Consider the following 13565-nt stretch of genomic DNA (forward strand, 5'->3'; position numbering starts at 1 on the left):
ATTTTGGAATGGAGAGAGTACTAACTACTACATTCCTCACTCAAAATGGTCTTCAATGTTCATCATGCTCCCCTGTGTGGTTTGCAGGCTATTACACAGTGGGGGGTTTACCCAGTGCCCATAAAGTGCTCACCAAAGAGTGCTCACCCGAAGGGCAGAAGTTGTGGTAGAGGTTATAGCGGCTGCGGATTATTCTGGGTTTCAAGAAAAAAGTTCTTCATGTTTGATATGTTATAAGATTTTGAACTTCACTATTTATGTCCACTCTCCACCTTTATTAAAAAAATGAACCTTCGCATGCACAACATCTAATGAGTCTGATCAGTTTCAACTTTCTTGTCTCATTTTCATGTATAGTCGGTTTAAAAAAATATATCTTTTCTTGTTTTGGTAACTGTTTAATTTTAAATTCCTAAGAGATATATTTAAGACCGCCATATTAAATGATATTTTTTGATATATTTTTATGTATATGTAATTCAAAATCATAAGATTTAGAAGTTTTTACTTTCTTAAACTCAAAATAAGATGAGAAAAATAAAAACCTAGGTCAAAATTAGTCTTAACATTTAGCACTTCAGAAAAAATGCATGTCAATTCATGAACACTACTCGTCCTTCCCAGATTCAATTTAATGTAATTTCACGTATTTCCTTGATTCTTTTTTTTTGCAATTTTTATACGATTTGGAGACCGTTAATAACATATTTTTTAACGTTAACTGATCTGAATCTCTTTGAAATATAAAAACAATAGATGTAAATAACTAATTTAACTAACATGCAAAGACGAAAAGGAAAGAGCAATAGTAACCATACATACAATGTCAAAAGCAAAGGGATCAAAACACCAATTTCAGTTGAGAAAATATATAGATCAGTTAAAATCCGAAAGGATCGTCATGCGAAAGATGAGAGAAAAGAGATAAAGAAAGAAGACGGTTCTGATTACCCTAAAGAGGAAAGAAAGAGAAAGAGAAAGAAGAGAGATAAATTAAATATTCATTAATAACTTTGAGGGGCACGAGGAGATGATGACATTGAAAAAATAAGATAAGACAACTCAAAGAAGTGATTTTTGAGTTATCCAAGAAATATTTTTTACCGCCTTAGTATTTTATCTTTTGTATTTTGGACAGAAAATTGCTTTACAATTAAAAAAAGATCTTAAAATAGATAAATCATCTATTGCAATAGATGTCAATATCTGTTTGACAATTTCCAATAACTTAGTCATCTGTCATAACAGATGACAACTTTTATTTGATAATTTAAAACAAATAAGTCATTTGTTGTAAAAGGTTGAACATCTATTTTAATAGAATTTCAATTGAGTTTAAAGGTTCAACAATAATTTTAATTTATTTATCTAGAATTATGGATGATTTCATTGGTCCAACTATAATTTCAATTGAGTCGCTGTAGTAGCATGACGTTGGTATTGCGTTCCTCCTGACTTGAGCCATTAATCGATCGATCTGATTTGAAACTATTCATATTAACTCATTATTTGAGATACATAAATTGATTTATCTAGAATTATGGATGATTTCATAGTTCCAACTATAATTTCAGTTGAGTCGCTGCAATTGCGTAATGTTGGTATTGCATTCCTTCTAGCTCGAGTCTTCAATCGGTCAATCTGAGTTGAAACGAATCATATTAACTTATTATTGAGATACCTAAATTTATTTAGCTACAATTATGTATGAGTTCATATATCCAACTATAACTTCAATTGAGTCGCTGCAGTTGAATAATGTTGGTATTGCATTCCTCCTAACCTGAGCCGTCAATCGATCAATCTGAGATAAATTGATTTACCTAAAATTATGGATGATTTTATGGGTCAAACAATAATTTTAATTGAGTCACTACAGTTGCATGATGTTGGTATTGCGTTCCTCCTGACCCGAGCCGTTAATCGATCAATCTGAGTTGAAATGATTCATATTAACTCATTATTTGAGTTACCTAAATTGATTTAGCTAGAATTATGGATGATTTAATAGGTCCAAATACAATTTCAATTAAGTTGTTGCAGTTACATAATGTTGGTATTGCGTTTCTCCTGAACTGAGCCATTAATCGATCAATATGAGTTGAAACTATTCATATTAACTGATTATTTGAGATACCTAAATTTATTTATCTAGAATTATGTATGATTTCATAGGTCCAACTATAATTTCAATTGAGTCACTGCAGTTATATAATGTTGGTATTGCGTTCCTCCTGACCCGAGCCATCAACCGATCAATCTAAGTTGAAATGATTCATATTAACTCATTATTTGAGAAAAATAAATTGATTTATCTATAATTATGGATGAATTCATAGTTCCAACAACAATTTCAATTGAGTCGCTGTAGTTGCAAAATATTGGTATTGCGTTCCTCATGACCCGAGTCGTTAATCGATCAATCTTAATTGAAACGATTCATATTAACTCATTTTTTAGGATTCCTAAATTGATTTAGCTATAATTATGTATGAGTTCATAGGTCCAACTATAATTTTAATTGAGTCGTTACAGTTGCATAATGTTGGAATTGTGTTCCTCTAGACCCAAGCCATCAATCGATCAATATAAGTTGAAACGATTCATATTTAACTCATTATTTGAGATACCTAAATTGATTTATCTAGAATTTGGGATGATTTCATAGGTCCAAATACAATTTCAATTGAGTTGCTGCAGTTGCATGATGTTGGTATTGCGTTCCGCCTAATCTGAGTCACCAATCGATCAATCTGAGTTGACATGATCCATATTGACTTATTATTTGAGATACCTAAATTGATTTATCTAGAATTACAGATGATTTCAAAGGTCCAACTATAATTTCAGTTGAGTCATTGTAGTTGCATGATGTTGGTATTGTGTTCCTTCTAACCCGAGCCGGCAATCAATCAATCTAAGTTGAAATAATTTATATTTACTCTTTATTTTAGATACCTAAATTTATTTAAATAGAATTATGGATGAGTTCATAGGTATAACTATAATTTCAATTGAGTCGCTGCAGTTGGATAATGTTGGTATTGTGTTCCTCCTGACTCGAGTCGTCAATTGATCAATCTGAGTTGAAATGATTCATATTAACTCATTATTTGAGATACCTAAATTTATTGAGCTAGAATTATGGATGATTTCATAGGTCTAACTATAATTTAAATTGAGTCGCTGTAGTTGCATGATGTTGGTATTGCGTTTATCCTGACTCGAGCCATCAGTCGATCAGTCAAAGTTGAAACGATTCATATTTACTCATTATTTGAGATACCTAAATTAATTTAGCTAGAATTATGGATTAGGTCATAGGTCTAACTATAATTTCAATTGAGTCGCTGTAGTTTTCTGATGTTGGTATTGAGTTCCTCTTGATCCGTGCCATCAATCGATCAATATGAGTTGAAATGATTCATATTAACTCATTACTTGATATATCTAAATTTGTTTAGCTAGAATTATGGATGATTTCATAGGTCTAACTACAATTTCAATTGAGTCACTGTAGTTGCATGATATTAGTATTGCATTCCTCCTAGCCTGAGTTGTCAATCGATCAATCTGAGTTGAAACAATTCATATTAACTCATTATTTGAGATACCTAAATTGATTTAGATTATTATTAAGATAATATTAAATTCATCAGTGTTCCAATTGAACTTAATACAATTTGTTATGATAAAACAGTTAAAATTTATCTCTTTTAAAAATTTAATGAAGATTAATTTAGACCAAATTAACTGTTTTAAAACTTGTCATTCTTTTCCAAAATACAAATCAACCCATATAAATCATCCATTTGTGGAAAAAAATGTTTCATCATTTTAAATCTCGAGTTCTCGCTCTTTTCTCTTTCTCGCAACATTACAAACAACAACTACTCAACATATTGCTAAACCCTTCACAATAGATCCATTTTCTTTCCATTTCTAACCACATAATTGTTATTTTTGACTTTATTCTTGCTTGTTTCAATCATTTTCTCTTTCTTTACAGGTAGCAGAGTTTGAGAAAAGTTCTACATTTGTTCTTTTTTCTAAAAATTAGGATTTTTAAGTTAATGATACAAAAGAATTTTTTTAATTATATTATCTTCGAGAATGATTTAACAACTTTGAGTTTTGATGCTAAAAACATAGGAAGAATCCAAAAACCCTAATTTTTAACGCAATATTTCATTAATTATCGTGGTATTATTAGATGGTATTGATGGTGGCGGTGGTGGTATTGGTGAAATTAGTGGTGGTGGTAGTAGAGGTATTGGTATAAGTGGTATTGGTGGTGGTGGTGGTGGTACTCTTGGTGGTATTGATGGTGATATTGTTATTGGTGGTATTGATAGTGATGTTGGTAGTGTTGGTGGTCTTGGTGTTGGTCTTGGTGGTATTGGTAGTGGTGTTTGAGGTGTTGGTGGTCTTAGTGGTGGTTTTGGTGGTGGTCTTGATGATGGTGTTGGTATTGGTAGCATTAGTGTTGGTATTGGTGGTGGCTTTGTTGGTGGTGTTGGTGGTCCATCTATTCCAATAGGTGGTACATCTGTTGGGAGATATTAATATAGGTCTTCAAATAGATTCCTTATCTGTTGCAACAAATGTTTTAACTGTTGGCATAAAACAAACAAGTAGCAAGACTCTTTTGATATCATTCATCATATTGTTCATCTATTGCAATAGGTTATGCATCTGTCATAACAGATGATTCATATATTCAACCTGATGGGTTATCTGGTGGAATTTTTTGTGTAATATGGCGTATAAAAATTTATTGAAATTTATCTTACCTTTTTTTAAAAATTATGCAGACATCAATTGTAATGTATTTTTTATTTTTCTATTGTTTGTAGTTGAAAGATATGTCCCAAAAGAAAAGATACTGAAAGTGGATCAACTTCTGCCTTCCTAACAAAAAAGGCTAGAGTACAGATGGATTCAGAGGAACTTCCTAAACAATATCAGTCAGGGAAAAGTGAAGCTGAGGAAAGTTATAAAAATGATATTGAGGGAGGTAGAGAATGGTATGTAGAGACTGGTGAGGAAAATAAAAATGAGGAGGAAGAAAACAAAGATAAACAAGAAGGGGAGGAAGTATAAAATGAGAAAGATGGTGATGATCAACATGATGATAATACATCACCAATGGGGCATGAATTAAGATCAAAACTATCAGCATTAAGAGGTTTCAAGTTACGATGTCGATAAATGACCCTGCAAAACTAACTGGTCATTTTGTACTTAAATCTCAGTTAGGGAAACCTTTTGATGACTTTAAGAATACTATGAAGAATGAAAAACTAGATGAATTTTGTAAGAAGAGTTGCTTTGGACACTTTTTTGAGCTGCCTGAGGACAATAATGCCTGTTTCCAAATAAGCATGGTATATGGTCTTCGCACAGGATCAAGTATGTGAGGGATAATAAAGATTCGAAGAAGGGGGGCAAAAAGATTGATGAAATCTAGATCAACTACTGTGGCATGCCAGTTTGTTTTGGCATGAAAGAGTCTGCTATAGTGACAGGCTTGTGATGCAATCATCAAAAAGAAGCTCTCATCAACGAAACACACCACAAAAAGTCCAAGGCAAACAGGACAATCAAACCACCACTATCAAATAAAGGCAAGGCATTGTCCAAGCGACCACCCACCAAAACCAACAAACGTAAAAAAAAATAGAGGGGCTATTAGACGTTGCTGTACATGGCTACAAAGCAACGACATTGTAAAAGATCTCAAGGATTAAGCCATACCAAAGAAGTACAAGGAAAAATTATCCTTAGTTTGGTTTGCCCATTCCGTTATTTTGGAAAGAGACATCTACAAAGTTATAGAAGATGATTTGTTGGAGCTTGTTGAGGATCCTGAGAAATTCAACAATTATCTTTGGAGATATGACAGTTACAATTTTACAGTCAAAAATTTATTGACAAAGCTATCCCCTAGGACGATTATCTTGTACAACTTTCTTTTAGCTTTCATGGTAAATATAATCATTATTTGTATACTCTTGCATTAGTTTATATTGAATAATTATTATGACTTTTTTTTGGTTTGCTTCCTATTTACATTTTTTAGGTTTGGGCATTTGAAGTTATTCCTCCCCTCCGAAAGCAGATCAATAATTATCCGGATGAGGTTTCTCATCAAAGGATCCTTAGGTGGTTGGCTGCAAAGAGCAACATGAGAATTAAGAAAGTTGATCGTTTTAACCCTCTGGATAATGCAGTAAGTCTTTTTTTAAGTAAAATAATTTGACTCAAAGACAGATATTGAAACAGATGATTTATATGTTACAACAGATTGGTAATTTATTGTATTTTATCTTAACAGATTCCCCGTCTACTGCAATAGGTTGGTAATCTATTGTGACTGATGAGTTATTTTTTACAAAAGATTACCCATCTGTTGCTTTGGTTCTCTGAACTTGACTTAACAGATTACCCATCCACTGTAACTTATACAATAGATGGGTAATCTGATGGAACATATGGTTAATCTGTTGCCATATATGATTCATCTATTACACCATAAAGATCATCTATTGCATAAGTTATTTGTGTTTACATATTGCCCAACTGAATGCAAGTTATTATTTGATTTAAACGTATCTACCCTTTTTTTTAGGTTGTGCATCTATGGATCGTCCCTACTCGATAAGAGTTGGAGATGTATTTTCATATTACTCTAGGTTTTGTTGATATAATATCAGACCCAATGGTGGAGTTAACAAAGAAGGAATTGTATGGAGCAACAACCATAAGAAGAGAAATTAGGTAAGCTTAGCCTAATGTTGAGGCTCATCATGACCAAACTACTGCAACAGATCCAGGTGCCACTTCTGGGGGTGTTGCTGGTGGAGCTGTTCATGTTGGTGGTAGTCATGCTGATGCTGATATTGCTGCTAGTCATGATGATGAGGATATTGATGCTCAAGAAAAATAAATATGTTTGAATTCACTCCTTACACTGATCCCTCTCACCCTTACACCGATCCCTCTCACCCTTATAATGGTCCCTCTCACCCTCTCCATCGTCGTTCTCTCATTGCAAATACAATGACTACATGGACAAAAAGAATACACTCTTTGAAAAATTAGATGATATCACTAAGGCTATCGAGGAATTAAAATCCAAGAGGGGTGTCATACCATCCAAGAAGTTGAGAGAGACATATACTTCTACAGTGGAGGTTAGGAAGAAGAAAAAAGTAATTAGACATATACTCTCAAATATGAAACCAAAAAGAATTGCAACTCCTCCTCCTTCAAAAGTTGTTGAAGTCAGGGACCGTTGAAGAAGGTGGACATATACGCGGAACTTGACACCAAAATAGAAGGTTATGATGAGAAAGACCATAAATTCCAAACAACGCACAAAAACCTTTACTATGAATACTTTTTTCCCCAAAATTTCAAGAAGATGACAGATATGGAACTGTCGTACGTGGACATGGTAAGTTTACTTTTCCTAACCTAGCCTTCTAATCTACTCCATATAGAAGAAGCTACGCAACAGATGTGTTATTTATTGCAGTAGTTGGGTATTCTGGTGTAACTGGCGGTGGTTTTGTTGCAATAAATTACCCATCTGTTGCATAAGTTACATTAAATAGGTAATCTATTAATAGATTTTGAGAACTCTGTGCAACAGATGGTCCATCTTTTGTATCTTTCCATTTTATTTTTCTTTTATAAAATTACTAACCTATTTAAAAATTGTCTTCTTATAACACAATATGTTGAAGAAATTCTCTGCCTCTTGAGGGGCAGGCAATTAGCGTACCCGAATTCTTATGATGTTGTCGATATGATAATGGACCTCAACTTGTACAATAATTTCATGAATAGGTACGATGAGACTGTTGTGCAAACGTCAACTCCTGATGTCCCGAGATTTGATTTGTTAGTTTCTGCGTTTGAATGGGATAAAGATATGATTAAATATGTTAGAGGTAAGAGTCCATATCCACACGACAAGGACTGGACCAAAGCAAAGAGGATTCTTGCAGCCATGAACGTGGAGGTCAAACATTTTCTGGCTCTTGAGATACTACTCCAAGAGGAAAAGAAGAAGGTTTATGACTGCAATTTAACTGTCTTTGACGAGGCTGATTTTTCACCCACATGCAGCCACTATTGGAGTTGTTCCCAAAATTGTTAAGGTAGAGTAAACTGATGGATCATTTGATAGTCAAAATATTGAATGAAAGATGGGAGTTCGAAGGTCGAAACAAGGATATTATCCTTCCAAAAAATGAAACCGGTATCGCATGTGGGTCGTACGCGCTTACACACATCAAGTATTTGCTGATCGACACATAAATGATCGAGCCAATGACCTTTCTATGTGACAATGCTGCGGTAAATATGAAAGAGGTCTGGGCTTATGGGGTACTAACTAAATGCTTGGAGCTTGTGTATAAAAATGAAGATGTAGAAACACAAACACCATGACAATTTTTATTAGGAAAGGCATGTTTACCCCCTTAAACTTGTCATGAAAACTTACTTTAGTCATTAAACTTAACCTATAATTATTTATCCCTCTAAACAACTTTTATATGAATTTTTACCACCCTCAAAAAATTATACCACTCTCACTATAGAGAGTGCATCACACTCACGCCATGTTGGAGCCATGTCGTTGCCACATCGGATCCACGTCAAATCCACATAAATAATTTATTTTAAAATAATATGTATATATATATATATATATATATATATATATATTATCAAAAAAAAACTCCCTCTCCTCCCCCCTCCAAACCCCCAATCCCTATTCTTGATAAATTCCCCCCTCCCAAATGGCCCCACCCTACAAACCCCCTAATCCCCTTTCCCCCGATATTTCTAAGTCCTCCCTTCTCCCTTCCTCTCCCAAACTTATTTATCTTCTTCTTCCTCCTATACTTTTTTTTTTATTTATGTTAAATTAATAATTAATACTTGTTATTGTTATTTTTACAGTTCTTTAATTTTTCTTAAGTTAAATTTTCATTAAAAAAATTCGTATAAAAAGTACTTTTGGTTTAGAAGTTATTACGTGGCTAATTAATAAGTTTGATCTTTTTGTTTCGATTTTGATGTGCGGAAATAAAATTAATTTGTTGATTCTTGAACTTTATAGAAAAGCTTATTTGTTGTACAATTTTTGTATTTTATTATTTCTATGATTGTGTATTTGATTGAAGTTTTTTGGTGGATAGGAGTGAAAAAAAAGAAATAGAGGAAGGGAAAGACATGGGGGTGGTGGGGATTTTAAAGTGGGCCCCACTTAATTTTTTTATACTTTTTTTAATTAAAACGTGCTTTGATTTTTTATTTTTGCCATGTCAGCCATTAAGGGAGCAAAATAATACACGTTAAAGTTCATAAGGGGGGTAAATAATTACAAGTTAAGTTCAATGGCTAAAGTAAGTTTTCGTGACAAGTTTAGGGGGGTAAACATGCCTTTTCCCATTTTTATTTCATGAAAATTTTTTATATTTGATGAAAATTAATTTTTTTATAATGAAACAAATTGTCTATCTGTTGTAACAAATAGTCTATCTATTCTGACAGATAGTTTATCTGTTGCAATAGGTTGGTAATCTGTCGCATTATGCAGGTGTTTATATCTATGTCTATCTATTGCAACAGATAGGTCATATATTTGAACAAATCAAAGCAGTAGGAAGACCTGTTTGATAATTTCCAACAGATGACCTACATGTTGCAACATATGTCTAATTTGTTTGATAATTTTTAACAGATATGTCATCTGTTACCACAGATACATTATCTGTTACAATATTCAAATCTAGTATTCCATTTCAATTAAGTTCAAATCTAAGGATAACATAGACCAAATAAAATAAATCAAAGCCTTTAAAAATTACATAAAATAAAGCAAAAAATAAATGAAATGTAAAAAAATTATCATGGGTACGGATGATCTACTCAACAAATAAATCAATAATTTAAATTTTGGTACCAATAATTCCTACGGAGAGGTTATTACTTTGACGGACTCATGCTGTAAAAATCTACTCAATATGGACAAGTTGTTCTTCAACCGGTGCTGTGAAATTTGGCTTTGGTCATCGTGGATCATTAATGTCGCTTGCGTACGATTTCTGAGTTTTCGCTTCTCCGTATTTCCATAAAAGACTAGCATATTTTTTACGGAGTAATCCGGCATCACGTCCATCATTTGGTACTTGTTATCCATCGCTCAAATACTCAGCGTAAGCGGCAACAAAAAGATCACATTCCCTGCATTTGTAGAAATCAGATAATCCATATCTTACAATTAATATAAGCGTTGTAAAATTTATGAAATGAAACTAAATCATGATACTTGATTGATACTTACAGGCTACCAATGGGTTGTTGAACAATTCCTTCAATGGATTGCCCATTTTATCCCAGTATGCTTCAATCATCGACCAATTAGTATGAATTTTTGGTCCCAAAAGACACTTACATCAAGGTAAGTAGGAAATATTTTGGCTAGCTTTTGTATCTCAGACAATGGCTGAGAATGTATCCTTCCCGACATCGAGTCATAAACTCGGATACATCCTTCTTTTAGAATGATGACAACCAACACCCAATGAAATTTATCACCGCAATTGATTGGGATGTATATTTCATCGACCAAATGCCAAGGTAAGCTAGCTGGAATGCTAAAACCTTTGATGATGTTGATTAAGCATTCCTCATTTCTGAAAACTTTCGGCTGTTGTTGACAATACCTATCATAGGCATTATTGATGTAGACTTTGTACAAATAATTGACTGTCGTGTATTTGTATTGTTCTTGCATTTGCAACTTGGCCTTCTTTTAGAGGTAGTAAAATAAAATCGATGTGCTGCACATATTATCAAATCAAATATTTTAAATTACATGACAGTAAAATTAATACACAGATATAATTAAATAAAGTACTAATAGTAAGATGTATGGCATTTAAACCTCACCATTCCAACAAGTTTGAGGCTGTGACATTAATAGAGCCAATTCGTCATTCTGGAATATGCAACAACAAAGTGAACATATCAGAATCAAAACCCAATTCGTTCACTTTGTAGTGTTTGATATTTTGTTGTCTGCATGATTTATATGTGTTAATGTCATATTTTTACAACAAGAATTATATATATTAATATCTTTAAAAATGATTTATGTACTTGTCAGTATGAAGTTTTAACACCCATCGATAATCCATTCTTAATAGTCATCAATCAACTTTGTTAGTTTTTTTAAGCCTTGTACGAGATATTGAACCCTTTAAATGGGTAATTCTTCTATTCTTTCAGACTGACAGGCTTTACTTTTTTTTCATTCTGGAATGTGCAACAACAGAGTGAACATATTTCGTTCACTTTGTAGTGTTTGATATTTTGTTTTCTGCATGATTTATATATGTTAATGTCATATTTTTACAGCAAGAATTATATATATATTAATATCTTTAAAAATAATTTATTTACCTTTCGGTATGAAGCTTTAATAGCCCATCGATAATCCATTCTTAATAGTCATCGATCAACTTTGTTAGTTTTTTAAATTGTCCGAGATGTTGAACCCTTCAAATGGGTAATTCTTCTATTCTTTTAGACTGGCAAGCTTTACTTTTTCTTCAACTTTAGAAGCAGTTAATAGATTATCAACTGTGATATTATGTTGTTCAACAGTAGCTTCTACTGTGACATCTACATGAAAAGCCAGGATTGTCAATGCTAATCACAGAGATACCAACTCATCTATTTTAGCAAATCAAACAGGTCTTCCTTCTATATTAATTTGTCTAAACGAATGAGCCATATGATGCAATAGATGGATCATCTATTGGGACAAATCAAAATAAAAGAAAGACCTGTATGATAATTTCCAACAGATGACCCATCTGTTGCAATATATGACTAATCTATTTGGACAAACTAAAATAGTAGAAAGTCTGTGCCAACAAATGACCTATCTGTTGCAGCAGATAGGTCATCTGTTGGTACAAATTAAAATAGTAGGAAGACTTGTTTGATTTTCTAAAATAGACAAGACATGTATTGCAATAGATAATACATCTGATACAACAGGTTAGCCAACTGTTACAACAGATGCATATATATGTTTGATAATTTTTAGCAGATGTGTCATCTGTTGCAACAGATATGTAGTTTATTTATTTGTTAGAACAGATGATATATATTCACCTTCTTCTTCTCTTGCTTCTCTCCCGTGGTCCTTGTACATTGATCAAAATTACAAAACAGAGATAGAGGAGTTTCAATTTTCCTTTTTTCGATGCTTGATGATGCCTTAGAAATTTCTTTACTCCTCCTCTTAGCCGTCTTAATATCTAATGGAGTGTATGGATACTAAATCCTCTTTGATAGAATGACACTCCTCTTAGATGTCAATTCCTATACAGAAGCAGTTAATGTATTAATAGCATTAATTACTCCATCATGTTTTACCTTGCAGCCTTGACATTTACATGCAGAACATTCGCTAGGAAGGGCAAAATCTTGAAAAACAATATGATCATAAATATAATGGTTTGTTGTTTCAAAACTACAAGAGGAGCATAATTATCCCCAACATCAACACCACTACCACTGTCACCACTAACAGCTCCATCACCACTAACACCATCAGCAACTACAAGCCTACCCTCTAAAATTATTTTTCTTATGATGGTTGTTGCTCCAAACAGTTCTTTTTTTATTCTATCGATGACCTTAGGGTCCGATAAATTTTGTACAAACTGTAAATTAAGAAAACATGACATCTTTAACTCTCTACTGGTCGGAACAAACCACGGATGCACAATCTAAAATAAATCAGTACATATATTAGAATGATGATTAAATCATTTAAAAAATTATTAATTAAAATAAAAACTTAATTAGAATTAGACTTACTACTTCCTTTGAGGGGTTGAAGAGATCAAGAAATTTTGTATTTATATCAATTTTGGCCGACAACCATCTTAGGATTCTTGGATATGAAACTTCTTCCTAGTAGTTCACTTGTTGTCTCAAATAAGGAATGACTTCAAATGCCCAAGCCTATAGAATAATGCTAATAAATCAAAAGCATTATTCAAAAAAAAATCATAATAAAGAAAATATTTACCATGAAATTCCATGGAAAGCCATTTAAGTTAACTGTCTTTGGTGTTAACGAAGTCAATAAATATTTGACAGTCATTTTGAAGCTTTCATATCCCAAAGGATAGCTGTTAAATGCCTCAAGATCCTCAAAGAGTTTAATTAAATCGAGTGGTATGTTGTTGTTAACGTCTCTCGACCAAAGAATATTATGTACAAACCAAACCAAGCACAATGATTGCTTGTGCTTCTTTGAGAGTTTTTACCTTTCAATGCTTCTATCAAATTTTTATTTTTGAAGCTTGGACCAACAAGGGACACCAAATCATCACCATCACATGATTTGCCTCTGCCTTTTTTGGGTGTGCGGGGTGTTTTTTTAGGGTTAGAATAGGTATTACTAGAGAAGGAGAACAAGATTAACCTTTTAGTCCAGTAACCATGGAAAACTCCTTCCAATC

At 32.9% G+C, this 13565-nt stretch overlaps 1 protein-coding gene across 1 annotated transcript; it reads left to right on the plus strand.

Moving 5' to 3' along the window:
* The first annotated feature begins 780 nt into the window (after positions 1-780).
* On the plus strand, positions 781-6949 carry LOC124896176 (glycine-rich protein 5-like). The gene is made up of 3 exons (XM_047407704.1): positions 781-940; positions 4214-4387; positions 6831-6949. Exons 1-3 carry the CDS (start codon positions 781-783, stop codon positions 6947-6949), a joined length of 453 nt encoding a protein of 150 aa, XP_047263660.1.
* Positions 6950-13565: the final 6616 nt, after the last annotated feature.

Source organism: Capsicum annuum, chromosome 2 (assembly GCF_002878395.1).
Source record: "Capsicum annuum cultivar UCD-10X-F1 chromosome 2, UCD10Xv1.1, whole genome shotgun sequence".
Lineage (NCBI taxonomy): Eukaryota > Viridiplantae > Streptophyta > Magnoliopsida > Solanales > Solanaceae > Capsicum > Capsicum annuum.

Bases quoted from the DNA above. Each gene is read 5' to 3' on its own strand.
- LOC124896176 (XM_047407704.1), top strand. From the start codon at position 781: ATGCAAAGACGAAAAGGAAAGAGCAATAGTAACCATACATACAATGTC. The intron at 941-4,213 runs GTTCTGATTACC...TGGTATTATTAG, and splicing joins AGAGATAAAGAAAGAAGACG to ATGGTATTGATGGTGGCGGT. The intron at 4,388-6,830 runs GTCTTGGTGGTA...CTACTGCAACAG, and splicing joins TGTTGGTGGTCTTGGTGTTG to ATCCAGGTGCCACTTCTGGG.